The sequence below is a fragment of the Dermacentor silvarum genome, chromosome 1 (assembly GCF_013339745.2).
Source record: "Dermacentor silvarum isolate Dsil-2018 chromosome 1, BIME_Dsil_1.4, whole genome shotgun sequence".
In the NCBI taxonomy this organism is placed as follows: Eukaryota; Metazoa; Arthropoda; class Arachnida; order Ixodida; family Ixodidae; genus Dermacentor; species Dermacentor silvarum.
The window spans coordinates 412,465,826-412,483,586 of NC_051154.1; the positions used below are offsets into that span (position 1 = coordinate 412,465,826).

At 44.6% G+C, this 17,761-nt stretch overlaps 1 protein-coding gene across 1 annotated transcript in view; it reads right to left on the reverse strand.

Annotated features, from left to right (window-relative positions):
- The window catches only part of LOC119447252 (cytochrome P450 4V2), a 249,406-nt gene that overhangs the window by 156,995 nt on the left and 74,650 nt on the right, over positions 1–17,761 (reverse strand). The window contains exon 3 of the mRNA XM_037711486.2: positions 403–488. Coding sequence (XP_037567414.1) covers positions 403–488 — 86 coding nt within the window. The remainder of the gene's footprint in view (positions 1–402; positions 489–17,761) is intronic.

Below are 17,761 nucleotides of genomic sequence, written 5' to 3' on the forward strand. Positions count from 1 at the left end.
TTGTAATTAATCGTTGGCCTTTCTTGGTGAAGAACGTCATCAGTTAAAAGTCAATGATTACATGCATAATTATTTCAAAAGGGTTTGAATTTGACATTCTTGGTATGGCTTCGTTACGCAAAAACAGCGGGAAATAAGCAAGACATCGCTTGCCCGGTCTTTCTTCCTTGTCTCACTTTTTTCGCGTTGTTCTCCGTAATAATTACTGCCTCGGGATATATTAGAATATGCACCTCTGTCATAAAGCCAATCCTGGTGAAATCGTTTATTATCATATCTTATGTAGTTTCAAGGTATTTAGAACGCAGTTTCTGAAATACCCTGCGTAGGAGAACCATGCATTATGTTTCGCACACTTCATCTTCTTCATATTAGCAAGTCGCGAAAGGCGAGTAGGAATACCTTGTTAGGAGTCCGGTTCCGAGCCACGAATGAAGCAGCCAATAGGTAGAGGCTTTGGACTGCGTGGCGCGATTGTTCAAAACCACCTGTAAGGTGAAACGGCAGAAAGGAAGGTGATTCCAACTTGCCTATTTAAGACGCCCTGAGTAAAGACGCCCTAAGAAAATATATAGAGGTAATGAATGAAACCGCAACTAGGCTGATCTCAGAAGCAGCAATTGAAGTGGGAGGCAAGGCACCAAGGCAACCAGTAGGTAAGCTCTCCCAAGTAACAAAGGACCTAATAAAGAAACGGCAACACACGAAAGTGTCAAACTCGAGAGATCAGGTAGAATTCGCTTAACTGTCGAAACCGATCAAGAAGATGACCGTAAGGGATATCAGAAATTATAACGTGGAAAAATTGAGGAAGCACTAAAATATGAACGCAGCATGAAATCAGTGAGAAGAAAACTTGGCATAGAACAAGGCAAAATGTATGCACTGAAAGATAAGCAGGGTAATACCATCAGAAATTCGATGACAGTACAAGCAACGGAAGAATTCTATACTTACCTGTACAGTTCTCAGAGCAGCCAAGCTACTTTCATTCGAAGTAGTGATGAACAGGATACAGAGGCTCCTTCTTTAACTAGCGATTAAGTTAGAATGGCCTTGAAAGACATGACCAGGGGAAAAGCTGCTGGAGAAGATGGAATAACAGTCGCTAGAAAAGCTTGCGGCCCTTAATAGGCAATGCCTCACGACTTCAAGTGTACCAGAAAGTTGGAAAAACGCCAACATTATACTCATCCATAAGAAGGGAATCGTTAAAGAATTGATGAATTATAGACCCATTAGCTTGCTTTCAGTATTGTATAACATGTTCACCAAGATAATTTCCAACAGAATCAGGGCAATACTTGACTTCAGCCAACCAAGAGAACAGGCTGGCTTCAGGAAGGGATATTCTACGATGGATCATATTCATGTCATCAATCAGGTAATCGAGAAATATGCGGAGTACAATCAACCTCTATATATGGCTTTAATAGATTATGAAAAGGCATTTGATTCAGTAGAGATACCAGCAGTCATAGAGGCATTGCGTAACCAAGAGGTACAGGAGGCATACGTGAATATCTTGGCAAATATCTACAAGGATTTCCAAGCTACCTTGGTTCTCCACCCGAAAAGTAGAAAGCTACCTATCAAGAAAGGGGTAAGGCACGGAGACACAATCTCTCCAATGCTATTCACTGTATGCTTAGAAGTATTCAAGCTCTTTGACTGCGAAGGCTTAGGAGTGAGGATCAACGGCGAATATCTCAGCAACCTTCGGTTTGCAGATGACATTGTCCTATTCAGCAACAATGGGGACGAATTAAAACAAATGATTGCGGGCCTTAACCGACAAAGTGTAAGAGTGGGGTTGAAAATTAATATGCAGAAGACAAACATAATGTTCAATAGCCTGGCAAGGAAAGAAGAATTCAGGATCGCCAGTCAGCCTCTAGAGCCTATAAAGGAGTACGTTTATCTAGGTCAGTTACTCATAGGGGACCCTGATCATGAGAAAGAAATTTACAGAAGAATAAAATTGGGTTGGAGTGCATACGACAGGCATTACCAAATCCTGACTGCGAGCTTACCACTGTCGTTGAATAGGAAAGTGTACAATCATTGCAGTCTACCGGTGCTAACATATGGGGCAGAAACTTGGAGGTTAACAAAGAAGCTCGAGAACAAGTTAAGGACCACACAAATTGCGATGGAACAAAAAATGTTAGGCCTAACCTTAACAGACAGGAAGAGAGCGGTGTGGATGAGAGAGCAAGTGGGGATAGCCGATATTCTCGTTGACATTGGGAGCAAAAAATGGAGCTGGGCAGGCGATGTTATGCGCAGGATGGATAACCGGTGTACCGTTAGAGTTACAGAATGGATACCAAGAAAAGGGAGCGTAGTCGAGGACGGCAGAAAACTAGGTGCGGTGATGAAGTTAGGAAATTTGTAGGCGCAAGACAGTGGTAATTGGAGATCACAGGGAGAGTCCTTCGTCCTGCAGTGGACATAATATAGTCTGATGATGAAGTGACCACGTGGTCTTCCCATGGGCGTTTCAGCTTTTCCACAGCACCATATTTAATTCTAGCAGTGTGGACGTTACGCGGCAAAGCTTTATTGCGTTAACCAATATATGGGCACTCCAGGCGCATTTCTGCCGTCGGCGTCGCCGTCGGCGTCGCCGTGATGTTGCATATAACGTCCAAGGACAAAGACATCGGCGCCGAGCGCAGTATGCTGTATGTGCGAGTGAAAGCGTGCGAGGGTGAGCCGACGATGGCGGCTCAATCTGGCGCGCGCATGGGCGGAAAGCGGGAAGGAAGCGCGCCGTCTTCTGTCGCGCGCAAGGCACCGTGATGAGGGGAGGGAGGGGGAGGGTTCATCTCCGGCGGCCGCGCAGGCTCTATCTTTAAAGCGATCTGAGGTGAATACACAGAGTCTTTTATGCGCCGCGGGCTCGCGTTGCTCGAGAGGCAACGCGAAGGTAAATTCGCTCGCTGCTGCTGCCACACTTAGTCGCTCAGCGTTTTGGCGAGTTTCCGCGGTCATCCAGTGAGATGTGTTCATGTTTTTTTGTGCGCGCATGGCACCATGCTTGTTAATGTAGTAAGCGAATGTTTACAATTTTATACGGCCGATAAAACTACTATCCCCACTTCGTTTATCTGTCTTCTAATTTGCTATCGCAATCGATGCTTCGCCTTTCAGACGAAATGTCGATTTTTTTTAATATGCGTGCTAATATTGTTGAGGCTCCATGGGCATCGTGCGCTGTAGTTTCAAACCAGACATTGAAATTTCAAATTTAAGTTTATTGCACATATTAGGAATAGTTGCCATCTGTTGTAAATTCTTTATTGAAAAGAGCCGAGACTCATTGCTCATTAAAATCAGATCAAAAGAAGGAAAGAAGAACGGTTTTCAGCGAAGCTAAAAGGAATGGCTATACAACGGAATTCATTCGAAAAACCAGCCGACAACAAAAAAGAAGAAACAAACTACTAGACCTCCAACCGTTGACTTCTCCCCGACCACAGAAACGAGTGTCCATCCCATACGTCAAAGGTACCAGCGATGCTCTCAGCCGAATATTAAAAAAAGAATGCCTCAAAGTCGCGCACAAACTGATGAACACTTTGAATATCCTCATTCCTAAACCAAAAGACCATCCACCAAAAGAAAAAGCTCAAGGCATCGTTTATAAAATCAGCTGTCCGGCGTCGTACCTCAGGCAAAACAAAAATCTAAAAGAAAGAATCAGACAGCATGAAAAAGACGTCAGAGCATTCAACCGAATACGCAGCGCCGTCGCCGAACATTCCGAAGACGCCGACGACAAGATTTCTGTCGAAGAAACCCAAATCCTTCAAACAGACACAAACTGGCGAAAAAGGCTGCTACTGGAGTCATGGCACATTCAGAATAGGGCGGGTAATATAAACCGCGTGAAGGGCATCCTACCTTCTGCGTATGTCCATGGCGTTGGAGACGCGACGAAGGGAACGTGTCTGTGCCCTGTTACGTGTCTCCCCACCTTCCACTCTCTCTTCATTTCTCCTTTCTTACGATGGACCTTTCAAAAGCTGCATATCGCCACCTCCGAGGAATACCCCCATACCCCCTGAAGAAAGCGCCGAATTGGCTCCGAAATGTCGGGCTAATAAATTCCCTTATTTGGTTGGAATCACTCTCTAAGTCTTAAGAATAGTATATTGTTGCGCCTATACAGACGGATGTGCCAAGTTTAAATTAGCGTTAGTGGGACCTCCGGATCAAGAAACTTTAGCACAACTACAATGAAAAACGCAAAGCAGAAGAAGGAGAGCAGATACTTAGTGCAAAATGTAAATATATTACTGCATCAGAACAGAAGCATACCCAGGGTTTAGGGAGATATTGTTCAGTTGTATTTTCCTGCCACCACGTCGCGTATCGAACTTAAATAATTCGAAATTCCCGCAATGACTTATGCCATCACGGACAACTAAAGAAAGCAGAATTCAAATAAACACACCGTGAGACTGTCGCGTCACCTCTGTACTTGAAAGCGAGAGCGCTTATGTATCAGCGTTACCTCGATTAGCTGATTGCTCGACTGGCAATCATTTGACGTTTTGGCCAGACATCTGGACAGGGAACTCGTCGTCATTCGGGGTGAGATATCTGGCCGCGATAGCTGCTCCGGCGAAGTTTCTGTTGAACATTTTATTGCGATGGCAGTTATGTGGACACTTTAAGCAGATTTCTGCCATCGCCGTCGCCGTGAGGTTCCGTCCAAGGGCGATAAAATCGTCGCCGCGCGCCGCATGCGCGACTGAAAGCGCGCGGGGGACGCGCGCTATCACGGAGAGCAAACGCACGGCGGAAACCAAACGCTACTTCCGTCGCGCGAAAGGCCGTGGGGGATGGGATGGAGGGAGGCGGGGCGACGCTGTGCTGCGGCACCAAATGCGTATCTTCCAACTGGGCGCAAGGGGAACTGGCCACTCAATCTGGCACGCGAAAGGAGGAAAACGGGAAGTAAGCGCGGGAGGGACGGGGGGGGGGGGGGTCAGCTTCTACTGTGCCAACAACTGCGCTTGTACTTTGCCCGGCTGCGGCGGTCGCCCGCACCGTCTCTTTAAAGCGATCTCCACACGGCTCTGACCTTTGTATGCGCTGTGCATTCGCCGCTCAGTTTCCGTTGAAGCGATAGACCGCACGAACCTTCGCTCGCTGCGGCGGATGCGCTTGCTGCCAGCGTTTTGACAGTGGTTGTCTGCGGTCATTAAGTGTGATCGATTCATGTTTGCTTGTGGGCGGTGACACCACGCTTGTCAATTCAGTTAGAAAGCGAATTTGTCCAAGTTTATGCAGCCAATAAAACTACTATCCCTACTTCGAATAGCTCTCTACCAATTTGCTATCGCAATTGATGCTTCGGCTTTCGGGCGAAACTGCGACATTTCTTTTAAGGGCCGTGATTTTGTAGCGATGGCTTATCCGCTGACGTTAATTTTCGCGCTTTGTCAGTAGTCAGAACGACGCTCTGAGAAGGTTATCCTTGGTCGAAAACTCTGGGGAACCAAGCTAGTTCGCGAGATGTTTAGCGTGACTCGGTTTCGAACACGGTGTCAACACGCATCTGCGTTTGCGCTTATATGTGCAAGGTTCACCGTTATCTATATATGACCGACGTGTCGGTTGCTGGGTCACACGTAATATCGCAAAAATGATCTACTAAAAGTACCACTCCTGGTACGTTGAGCTTTTGTGAGGAAGTTGGCGGTTACCAGTGCCATAATGGAAAGGCGTCGTGTTGGCTTTACGCGGTGGTTATGCTTATATTTTCGTGGATTCGACTATCTCTAAACTCCACTTATCAGGAATTTTTTTACCAGTTTTACTACTTCGAGTTAACGGGGTATTACTGTATATCCTTCGCAGTGCAAGTCACTGAAGAAGGAGTGGAAGCACCGCGTAGGGGATGCTTGATTGCCAATAACTCCGGTTCTGTTGAACGCACTAAAGCATTTTTTTGCGGCAAAGTATTTATGAAATGGTCTTTTTTAACCTCAAATAGATTTCTCGACTTTGATAAAAAGATTTAGGGCCCCTTTAAACAGGAGCATCCGAGAAATGCTTACCCTAAGGTACGAGTTAGAACAAGATGAGGATAAGACAAGGAAAGAAAAAGAAAAGGCAGGGATTTAAATCAGAGGAGCGTCGGCTTGGCTAATAATAAGTAACTGCTTACTCCTTTAATTATAGAATGGTTAGAGCGGATAAATTTAAAGATCTTAGAGCCGTGTGTGCAAGAAAAGTTTAAAGTTCTGGGGTACAAGGGACATTACAGACGTCCTGTTCTTCTCTAAATATTTTTGACATACGGCTGAAATATTATGAGCATATAAACTAAACATCGAAATAACGCACAGCCTTTGTGCGGCCTTCCATAACAGCACCAAAATTTCCAGCGCAGCTGTTTCCCTCGAGTAGTTGCAGTCGCAATTTTAATTACGTATAATTTAAGCTCCCAGTTGAAAACATTGCCCGCGTATGATTTTGCAAACTATGTACGCTTGAACGCTTGTATAAAGCTGAAATTAACCGATCAAACTTAAACTGCATGCATACCTGACGTAACGTGCGCAATTCCTAAAAATAGGGACTCGGTCCTTAGCTGTGCTCACTGAAGACACTATATATAGGGAAGCATACTACGTTCCTCGTATTGCGTATAATAATACGGGAAAAGCAGTTATCACTATTTATGTGCAGAGCTCATATTTGACAAAGAAAATGTTCAGTGGGTGCTGCGGGTAAGCAACTTCCAATTGCTGTCGCATTGCTGGTGGCATCAGCATCCAACAATTGTACCGCTACCAAATGAGCGCGGGATTTCACTTAGAATTAAAGAAAATTTATAGTATCTGTCAACTTCTTTCTTGAAAAATAAATAGCCATGAATGCGAGACGAGGAAAGGTGAAACGTGGTAATTGCTAACCGTGGGTCCAAATTCCGAAGACTTTTGAATTATAACGAATTTGTCAATTGGTTTACCAGTGACTAAAGCAAGTTAGGCTTGCATTTTGTATGTGCCACAGCATAGTGTGATTACGTAAAAATTGTTCAGCGTTATGCTAGTGTAGCACTTATGTGGGTGTTCTGTTTTTATGCAATAGATTATATTGGTGCACTCTTGCAGCTCTAAAATTATGAAATTGGGCGGAGGCCTCATCAAACTGCCGAAACGCAGCTTTTAACCGCAGCTACACTGTCTCTTTCGTCAAATACAGGGAAATAAAATGATTGATCGGTTGAACACATTTCTCCTCGCATGCTCCTGATCATTTACACCAAATGTAAATTAGGTGCCTGGTTCAATCCTTTCAGGACACCGCGTAACAATCTGCATAGCCCTTGTATAAGAGATCTGAGTAACTAGCTGAGAAATGTTTCAAATAACGTTTTAGGTGGCACTTTTTGTTATTTTTTTTATTTATTTAGCATTGTTTCAGACACAGTGAAGGTCTTGGATGGCAAGGCTAAAGGCAGAGCATTGTCTGACTGATCAAGGCCTTCTCACCCGTACATATTGTTCAACAGTGAGGTAGCATAGCCTAAAATACAGTATACATGCATATCAATAGCATGAATTACACGTATACAGCATACATTATAAACATTCGTGCATGAAATACAGGTATCATTGTACAATTTTCTAAGTTGGAACAGTTTAGGTCCAACAGAGTCATATGGGTAAGAAAAATGTGTATAAATATATACAAGCGCAATATGAAACTGAGTAACAAAATAATTATACACAAAGCACACAGGAAACTAATTGGCACAATCTGAAACAGAAAGTGAAAGCAAATAATTTTTCATAGCACTTTTAAAACAGTTTAATGAGCTGAAATTCAGCGCAATAGTGATCGTATTAGGGTGTGCATTTATGAAGGATGGGACTAAGTATGCTAGTTGTTTCGTACCGTAGATGGTCCTGCAAAATGGAACTCTCAATTGGCCATGCCTCAAATTGGATTGGGTGTTATTTGAGAAGTAGTTTTGAGAAAAATGAGTGCATTGTTCACCTCGTAAATATATATATATATATATATATATATAGCGATCTTAAATAGGTTTAGTTGATTAATTTTTAAAAGTCCATGTTTAAAGAAAAAAGATGCGTTGTGATCGCGGGGTCCAAGGTTTTCAATAGAGCGAACTGCTTGTTTTTGGACATATATCAGTCGACCCAAATTTGATTGGCATGTAGTCCCCCATACCAATAGGCAATAACTAAGACGGGACTGAATTAACACATAATACAGACGCCGTTTCAACCAAATAGGAACAATGTATCTAATTCTAAACAATATACCTATTGACCTAGAAATACTAGAATGAATCTTCGTTACATGCGGTGGAAAACTCAGGTTTTCAACACAACTATTGAACTTGACACAAATAGCACAGGCTTATTTCAGTCATCAGGTTTATTTCTAGGCTTAAAAACCACATATTTAGTTTTACTGACATTTAACTGCAGCTGGTTCGCTGCTAGCCAAACTAAAAGTTGATCTCACCAATTATTGGCTGCAGTTTCGAGCACACGCCGGCTTTTACCTGAGAAAAACAAACGTGTCGTAAAAATTAAGGGGTTTTGCGTGACAAAAGCACGATCGGATTATGAGGCACGCCGGGGGACTCCGGAATATTTTGGACAACCTCGGGTTCTTTAACGTGCGCCTAAATCTAAGTGCACGGGTGTTTTCGCATTTTGCCCCCATCGAAATGCGGCCTCCGTTGCCGGGATTCGATCCCGTGACCTCGTGCTCAGCAGCCCAACACAATAGCCACTGAGCAACCACGGCGGGTAAACTTGTGTCGTCAGCATAAAATGCGTCTTCATTCAACATCAACGTTCAAAAAAATACAATCCTAAACAAGCGATCAAATCACATAGGCATCGCATCGGGTCGCTCAACATTTCTTGGGGTTCGTTGCGTGGTCGTTGGCTTTGGACTTTCACTTTGATTCAGTTTGCATGGGCGAAAGCTTCAGGTTCAACCATCTTTCTTTAAGAAAGGGGCTTTGATTTTATAACTTGTTCTCAAAGTTACTGAGGATTTATTCTTTGATCTTATTAAGTGCCATTTCAGTAGATCTGTGTTCACGGAAGCCACACTGTTGGACCACAAGGGCGTGCTTTTTACCTAGGAATTTAGTTAGTCTACACTCTAGGAGTCATTCCAACACTTGGGAGAAAAGAGGAAGTATGGATATCGGTGTGTAATTTTTTAAATCAGCGATGCAGCCTCCCTTATGCAATACAATCACTTTGGCAATTTTCATAGAATTGGGAAAGATGCCATTCGCTAAAGCACTGTTACAGATATGACATAATGGACCCGAGAAAATATCAGCAACAGCTAGGATTGGTGCTGCGTTTATGTCATTAGTCCCAGTTGCCGTGTCCTATTTCAAGGCCCTAAGAACGGAAAATACTTCCATTTCAGTGCAAGGTTGAAAGTCCCTGCTGACCAGACTTAAAATTCGTGGTTATATAGAGAACAAAACGAGCACAATGAGGACAAACTGTAGACCTAATTTCGGGCTGATTTATGGGATGAATAATTATTGCTTAATATCACAGTAGAACCAATTTTTATATTTGAGCTTGTTTGGTACTAAAAACTTATATGGTACTAAAAGGGCTTATATCCGTGAAGCATTATGCAAGGGTGCCATCGAAAGGTGAATAATTTGCCTTGAGCACATACCTTCTTCAATACTTCTTTTTGGGCGAGTTGGTACATCTTGAGACTTTGGGTAACAGCGCAAACAGACGACCACAAAAAGGGGAGACACGGACACACAGGCGCTGACTAACAACTGGTTTTATTGTGAAGGATAGGACACCTTATATATGCCAGAGTGAAGCAAGGGAAAGGGGAAAACATAACAAGGGTAACATCAAGCCAACAACGCAAGCGCAAAAACGCCAACCAAGCGCAACAAGACGCAAACAATTATTTTTCTTTCTAATCTGAACCCCCGATAGCCGCATCCAGAAGATAAAATTCAGCGTCAAAGAGAGCAAGGGAAGGGGTGCTGAAGCACTTGCTACCGAACTTCCTGATGTGGTAGGCTTCCAAACTGATGCGCGCTGTCTTGTCACTACTCTTTCCTAGTTTCCGGTTAAAGGAGACGACGATTCTAGGAAAGAGTAGTGACAAGACATCAGGAAGTTCGGTAGCAAGTGCTTCAGCACCCCTTCCCTTGCTCTCTTTGACGCTGAATTTTATCTTCTGGATGCGGCTATCGGGGGTTCAGATTAGAAAGAAAAATAATTGTTTGCGTCTTGTTGCGCTTGGTTGGCGTTTTTGCGCTTGCGTTGTTGGCTTGATGTTACCCTTGTTATGCTTTCCCCTTTCCCTTGCTTCACTCTGGCATATATAAGGTGTCCTATCCTTCACAATAAAACCAGTTGTTAGTCAGCGCCTGTGTGTCCGTGTCTCCCCTTTTTGTGGTCGTCTGTTTGCGCTGTTACCCAAAGTCACATACCTTCTGTGGGATACGTATGCACTTCATTAAACGATGGTTTAGCTTTAGGCGCAGCACACCAACAGCAGCAGCAAAATTGGGACAACCGACACTGAGAAGCAACGCACTGTGTTTGTTTTTAATTTTTTATTACAGTAATTCTTTCAGAGACCTTGCTTTTGCTGATTTTCCTGCCTTAGGAACTTGGCGGTATCAAGTTGCTCGAAGCAGGTGACCTTCTGGCACCTTTTCACTACAGATAATTTTTGAACGGCAGGTTCGAGAAAGTACGAGCAAAGCTTTTTCGCGATCACAATGTTTTGTAACAATTGTCGCAACATTCGTAAAATCGTAAAATGATGCCAAATTCATAAAGTTTACGAATAGTTCCGGCAAGCTGGCAGGTATGTTATAACTCTTCTAGCAAGCTGGTACAGGATGGTTCTACTGTATTCTTGGACCTCTTTTATTTCATATATATATATATATATATATATATATATATATATATATAAATGACATCCCTTCTATTAAATGTTACGGCAGAACTCATATCACGAAAACCGTCACTGGTAATTCGAAAAGCAGTCACGCAATCTAGCGACAAATCATATTCCTTAAAAATTAAATTATTGGGTTTTACGTGCCAAAACCATCGATCTGATTATGAGGCACGACGTAGTGGGGGACTCCGGAAATTTGGACCACTTGGGGTTCTTTAACGTGCACCTAAATGTGCTTAGTGCACATTTAACGTAATTAAGACTTAGAGATTGACTCCAACCAAATAAGAAAATTTACTAGCCCTGCGTTGCGAAAACACCCGTGTAATTAGATTTACTAAGCACACGTGTGTTTTCGCATTTCGCCCCTATCGAAATGCGGCCGCCGTGACCGGGATCCGATCCCGCGACCTCGTGCTCAGCAGCCCAACACCATAGCCACTGATCTACCTCGGCGGGTACAAACCATATTCCTGAAGGCACCTTTATTTAACCAATGTAGTGGTAATTATGAGACTGGTTTCACCGGCTGTATGCCACTTTCACCGATATCGTCCCAGTTTGCTATGGCATTCGCTTTTCGACAACGACAACGATGTGACGACGACGGCATGACGAAACTCAGATGTCGAATCATGTCAATCAAATGACCACGACGGTTTCCCGATGACGGCATGAAAAGGACTGCATAACGAGGAGTGTACGGCGATGGCATTACAGCGGCAGGAGGACAATGGCGTGACGGCGACTGTATCACGAAAGCTGCACAACGACGATGGCGTGATGACGACGGCACGGCGAGAGTTGGATGACAAGGCTGAAGTGACGATAACAGCACGACCCTGACGACGACGATCGGACAATGGAGGCATGATAGCAACTGTGTGACGATTACGGCATTACATAATCACGACTGAATGACGACGCTGTGATTGCGATACAATGATGAGATGGAATAAGGAAGGTGGTATCACGACAACTGCATGGCAACAATGGGATGACGTTACTGAAGTGATGAACATGATAAAACGACAGCGTGACCACGACTATGAGGAAGCGTGATTACGACGGCATGACGAGAGTCGGATGACAAAGCTGAAATGATGACGCAACGTGTACGACGGCATCACGACCCCGAACACATACGTAGTGTACCAAGCTATTAGACAACTTGAAAAACTCGGTCGGAGTTCAAAGGGCTGACGGCGGCAGCATGACAAGATAGTCATATCATGAAGACGGAACGACGACGATTGAACGACCACGACGGTATCGTGGTGTGATGATGATGATTTGTGAATTTTATTGGCGCAAGGGCCAGTTATGGCCAAAGAGCGCCAGGCAAAAAACAATGAATTATTTCTCAAAGGTACAAAACGTGACTAATGTCAGATTTCTAAATCTGGATGGCGAATGGCAGATGTGATTTGGCTGTAGAGAGGCCTAAAAATTAGTCGCTGTAAAGTGCGTAAAATATTCAGGTGTTAAAATAATGACAATGACTAGTGATGTATACTATGAGCATAAAAGTTATGTTGCAAAGGGATGATTAATGAAACGTATGAGTAGCAATAGCACTCGTACCTCGCCAGTGGGCCCTTGAACGCAAGGGCTGGGAGGCACGTGCTTTAGAGAAATGCAATCGCAGCAGCAGCCTCTAGTGAGAGGATGTGCTACGTATACCTTGGGCTGATAAGATGCAGTGTTCCAATCTCTCGTAAAAACTTTAACACTAACTTATTGTCAAACAGTGGTTCAGCGCCGAGAAACATTGCCGGGTGGAGTGGAATGTGTTGTCTATATGCCATGGCAAAGTACCTTTTTCTTTTGACTTCTGTTTCCCGACACTGCAACAAGACGTGAAGGACCGTAAGCATCTCGCCACATTTATTACATGTAGGAGGATTATCACCGGTCAGTAGATAGGAATGAGTGCCATAGGTGTGGCCTATCCTAAGACGGCAGAAAATAACCTCAGTTTGTCGTACTTTCGTTACTGGAGGCCAGTTTCCCACGCTTGGCTTTATAACATGGAGTTTATTAAATTCCTCAGTGTCCCAAGTACGTTGCCAATGACCCCTCAATTTTTTGCGAATGAAGGGCGTTAAATCCATGACAGGAACAGTTATGGAAAAATTGCTTAGTTTTTTGTTTACTGATGTAGCCATACTGTCGGCAAGCATATTACCTTCGATGCCTCTGTGGCCAGGTACCCAGCATATTGTGATATGTTGATGAGATGCGTACAAAGCGCAGAGCACTGAATAGAGTTCTGTAAAAACAGGATTTTTATTCCTTTGTAGAGAGTTGAGGCTTTTCACAACGCTTAATGAATCTGTAAAAATTATTCCTCTTTGTAGCTTTATTTCCTTGATGTGTCTAACTGCCGACAAAAGTGCGTAGGCTTCTGCCGTAAAGATACTTGTTTGCGGGTGCAAACAGCCGGATACCGAGAAGGATGGGCCGACTGCAGCATAAGAAACGCCAGCATGAGATTTAGAAGCATCGGTGTAAAATTCTGTGCACGAATACTTGGACCGGAGTTCCAGAAAATGCATTTTAATATGTGCCTCTGGTGCGTGTTTCGTAACCTCTATGAACGATGTGTCGCATTTTATGAGCTGCCACAGCCACGGTGCTACTGGCATGGCTGGAGCCATTAGAGAGTTTTCAAGAAGTGGAACAGCCATTGCTTCGCTGAGGTTCCTCACGCGCAATGAAAAGGGTTCTCTCACTGTTGGACGATTCTGGAAAAGTGTGGCACAAGTTATATCGTTTACGGTTTTGTTACAAGGATGTTCACGGTCAGAGTGTGCCTTCAGAAAATACATGATACTGGACAACGATCTTTGCAGCTCGAGTGACCACTCATTGGATTCTACATATAGACTTGATACCGGGCTAGTTCTGAAAGCTCCTGTGGCCAGGCGTATGCCTAAATGATGTACAGGATCCAGAATTTTTAGGGTGCTCGGTGCAGCAGATTGATACACGAATGACCCGTAGTCTAAACGCGATTGTACAAGACTTTTGTAGAGATTCATTAAGCATCTTCTGTCACTACCCCAACTTGTGTGCGAGAGAATTTTCAGTATGTTCATTGTATTCAGGCACTTGGCCTTCAGGTATTTTATGTGGGGAATGAAACTTAGTTTTGAGTCGAGTATGATGCCCAGGAATCTATGTTCTTTGTTCACAGGAATGTGCTGTCCTTGCAGTTCGATAGTGGGATCAGGGAGCAGACCTCTTTTTCTTGAAAAAAGGACACAGGAACTTTTATGTGGATTGACCTTGAACCCATTTTCGTCTGCCCATTTGGATACTTTCTTAAGCCCAAGCTGTATTTGCCTCTCGCAGACTGCAAGGCTACAGGATTTAAAACCTATCTGTACGTCGTCTACATAAATAGAATAGAAAATGGCTGGAGGTAGCGAATAACGAAGCGTGTTCATCTTCACAATAAAAAGCGTACAGCTCAGGACGCCTCCCTGGGGTACCCCAGTTTCCTGTGTGAATGGACGCGAGAGTACGTTGCCTATTTTTGCGTGGAAAGTGCGTTTCGAGAGGTAGCTCTCAATAACATTCAGCATGTTCCCCCTGATACCCATTTGTGACAGGTCTCGGAGGATTCCATAGCGCCACGTGGTGTCATAAGCCTTTTCCATGTCGAGAAATATCGATAAAAAGAACTGTTTATGGACAAAGGCATCGCGAATATTAGCCTCGACACGCACGAGGTGGTCGGTTGTTGACCGGCCTTCTCTGAATCCGCATTGGTACGGATCAAGCATTTTGTTTGATTCGAGGTAATGTAGAAGGCGACGATTGATCATTTTTTCAAACAACTTGCAGAGACAACTTGTTAGCGCTATCGGGCGATAGCTTGTTACTGAGCCGGGATCCTTACCCTGTTTTAACACAGGGATTACAATAGCTTCTTTCCATGAAGATGGAAGGTGTCCAGCTGTCCAGAGAGTATTAAAGAGTGCCAGCAGTGTCATTTGTGTGTCTCGGTGAAGTTGTTTAATCATCTCATACATAACTCTCTCGGGACCCGGAGCAGAGTTCTGACATGAGTTTAGGGAGGCTTGCAGCTCGGCAACGCAGAAAGGCCGGTTAAATGGTTCGTTTGGGCTACATTTACGGTTGAATGACTTCCGTTCCTCCGTTTCTTTGAATTTCAGAAAAGACAAAGAATAGTGCGTGGAGCTAGATACCCACTCAAAGTGCTCACCAAGAGCGTCGGCCTGGTCCTTGAGACTGTTTCCTTGTTCATTTACCAAGGGCAACGGATGGATTTGTTGCCCTTTCAACCTTCTCAGCCCATCCCAGACTTTCCCTTCCTGAGTGAACGAATTAATACCAGAGAGAAACCTCTCCCAGCTTGCCCTTCTTGCTTGCCTTCGAGTCCTCCTTCCCTGAGATTTAATGTTTGAAAGCAATAAGGTTCTCCACATTAGGATATCGACGGAGAATGCCCCATGCTTTATTTTGTTTCTTACGCGCCTCTCTGCAGTCATCGTTCCACCAACTGACTCGTCTTTTGCATGAGTTGCCATTTGTCTGTGGAATGCATTTTTCTGCTGCGTCTATTATAAAAGCGGTAAAATACGCAACCGCGTCGTCTATGCTAAATCGACTGATAAAATCTTGTGATAAATAACTTTCTTCTTTAAAATGGTCCCAGTCGGCCGATGATAGCTTCCACCGAGGACAATTTGGAGGGCATTCGTGTTGCTGTATCAGCTTTAGCGTCACAGGGAAGTGGTCACTTCCAAAGGGATTTTTTATTACACTCCATTCCAAATACGGAATGATGGCCGCAGAGCCCATTGATAAATCTATTGAGGAATATGAATTATGCTGTATATTGTAGTACATGGGCTCTTTTTTGTTGAAGAGACACGTGCTAGAGGATACAAGAAAGTTTTCTATTAGGCGGCCTCTGGTGTCGCACCGGGAGTCGCCCCAAATTGTGTGATGAGCGTTAAAATTGCCGGTGATCACGAATGGTTCTGGGAGCTGGTCTATGAGACTGTAAAATTGCGTTTTTCTGAGTTGGTAATTGGGCGGTATATAAATGGAGCAAATGGTTATGAGCTTGGTAAACAATACTGCTCGCACGGACACGGCCTCGAGAGGCGTCTGTAAGGCCAACTGTTGGCAAGCGACGGACCTGTCGACAATAATTGCCACCCCGCCAGACGAGGCAACAGCTTCGTCTCGGTCTTTGCGAAATATGGCGTACTGCCGGAGAAAATTAGCTTGTTTGGGATTTAGATGTGTCTCCTGGACACAGAACAACCTTTGGCTGATATCGAGATAACAGTTCAGTTATGTCGTCTAGATTACGTATTAGTCCTCTGATATTCCAGTACATTATCTGTGTGGCCATTGTGGTGTTGTAAAGGATGTGTTCTGTGAGTTAGGGAGACATTGAAATTTAGATGCCTGTGTCCTTGCCTAGACCCATGATCTTTTGTTTTTCTTTTTTGGCGCGGTCGAGAGAACCGCGCTGCTCTTTCGGCACCTGTGGTGCCGGTGTTGTATCCATTGCCTCTCGGGAGGCGCTGGATGCCCGCCCTTGCAGGCGGCTTATTCGTGTTTCAGGCCTCGACTGGTGAGTAGAGGCCTTGTGTCCCAACGGCCCAGGAGTCGCCGAGCTCTTTTGCTGGGTGGGTGGAGTAGTTTTACCTACTGCCACCATGGGGGCAGGTGCCACAGCCGCAGGCTCGCTGCGCACGGGCCGGGGAAGTGGCGGAAGCCGATGCAGCGCTGCCCCCTGACGCGCCGCCTCGGCGTAAGCGGTACTGTGGAAAACTGAGCACCTTTTTCTGGCTTCTTTGAATGATATATTTTCTTTGATTTTCAAGGTAATTATTTTTTTCTCTTTTTTCCACGTTTCACAAGATCGGGAATATGCCGGGTGGTCGCCTTCGCAGTTCACACAGTGGGGTGTACCAGAACAGTTATCGGAGGGGTGACCTTTGTCACCACATTTTGCGCAGGTGAGTTGACCTCGGCAGCTTTGCGAGCCGTGGCCGTACTTCTGGCATTTGAAACAACGTCGAGGATTGGGAATATAGGGCCTGACGCGGGTTTTAGTATAACCTGTTTCGAGGGTCTCTGGGAGAACACTAGAAGAAAATGTAATGATCAGATGTTTTGTTGGTATTTCGTTGTTTTCTCGTCGGATTTTTATTCTTTTTACTTCAATAACATTTTGGTCTTGCCAACCCTCCAGTAGTTCTGCTTCGGTTAGTTCTATCAAGTCCAGATATGAGATCACGCCTCGGACTGTGTTCAGAGAGCGATGTGTGGACACTGTTACTGGGATGTCAGCAAACGCTGTGAGTTTTGCAAGCTTTTCGTGCTGCAGCTTGTCACGAACCTCAAGGAGGAGATCGCCGCTTGCCATCTTGGTAGCTTTATAGCCTGGTCCAATGGTGTCTGTTAGGGATTTCGAGACAAGGAAAGGTGAAATAACTCTTACTGGTTTTTCAGGTTTATCGCTGTGGATTACGTGGTAGCGTGGGAAAGATTCTTTGTGATGGACGAAAAAGTTCAGGAAACCTTCGGTGCGTACGCGCTTTGCAGCGGTACGATCAGGAAGCAAAGGGAAAGATGCTCTATGCATGCTTGATGAAGTTGCTTCGGCAGCAATGGCAGCCACCCACCACGGAGCCCAACAAGGGGACGCTACAAGTTTGACAAAGCAATGACTTGCACACGCCAGCCGTGCATCGCTGCTATAACCCAATGCGCCATACTCAAGGTT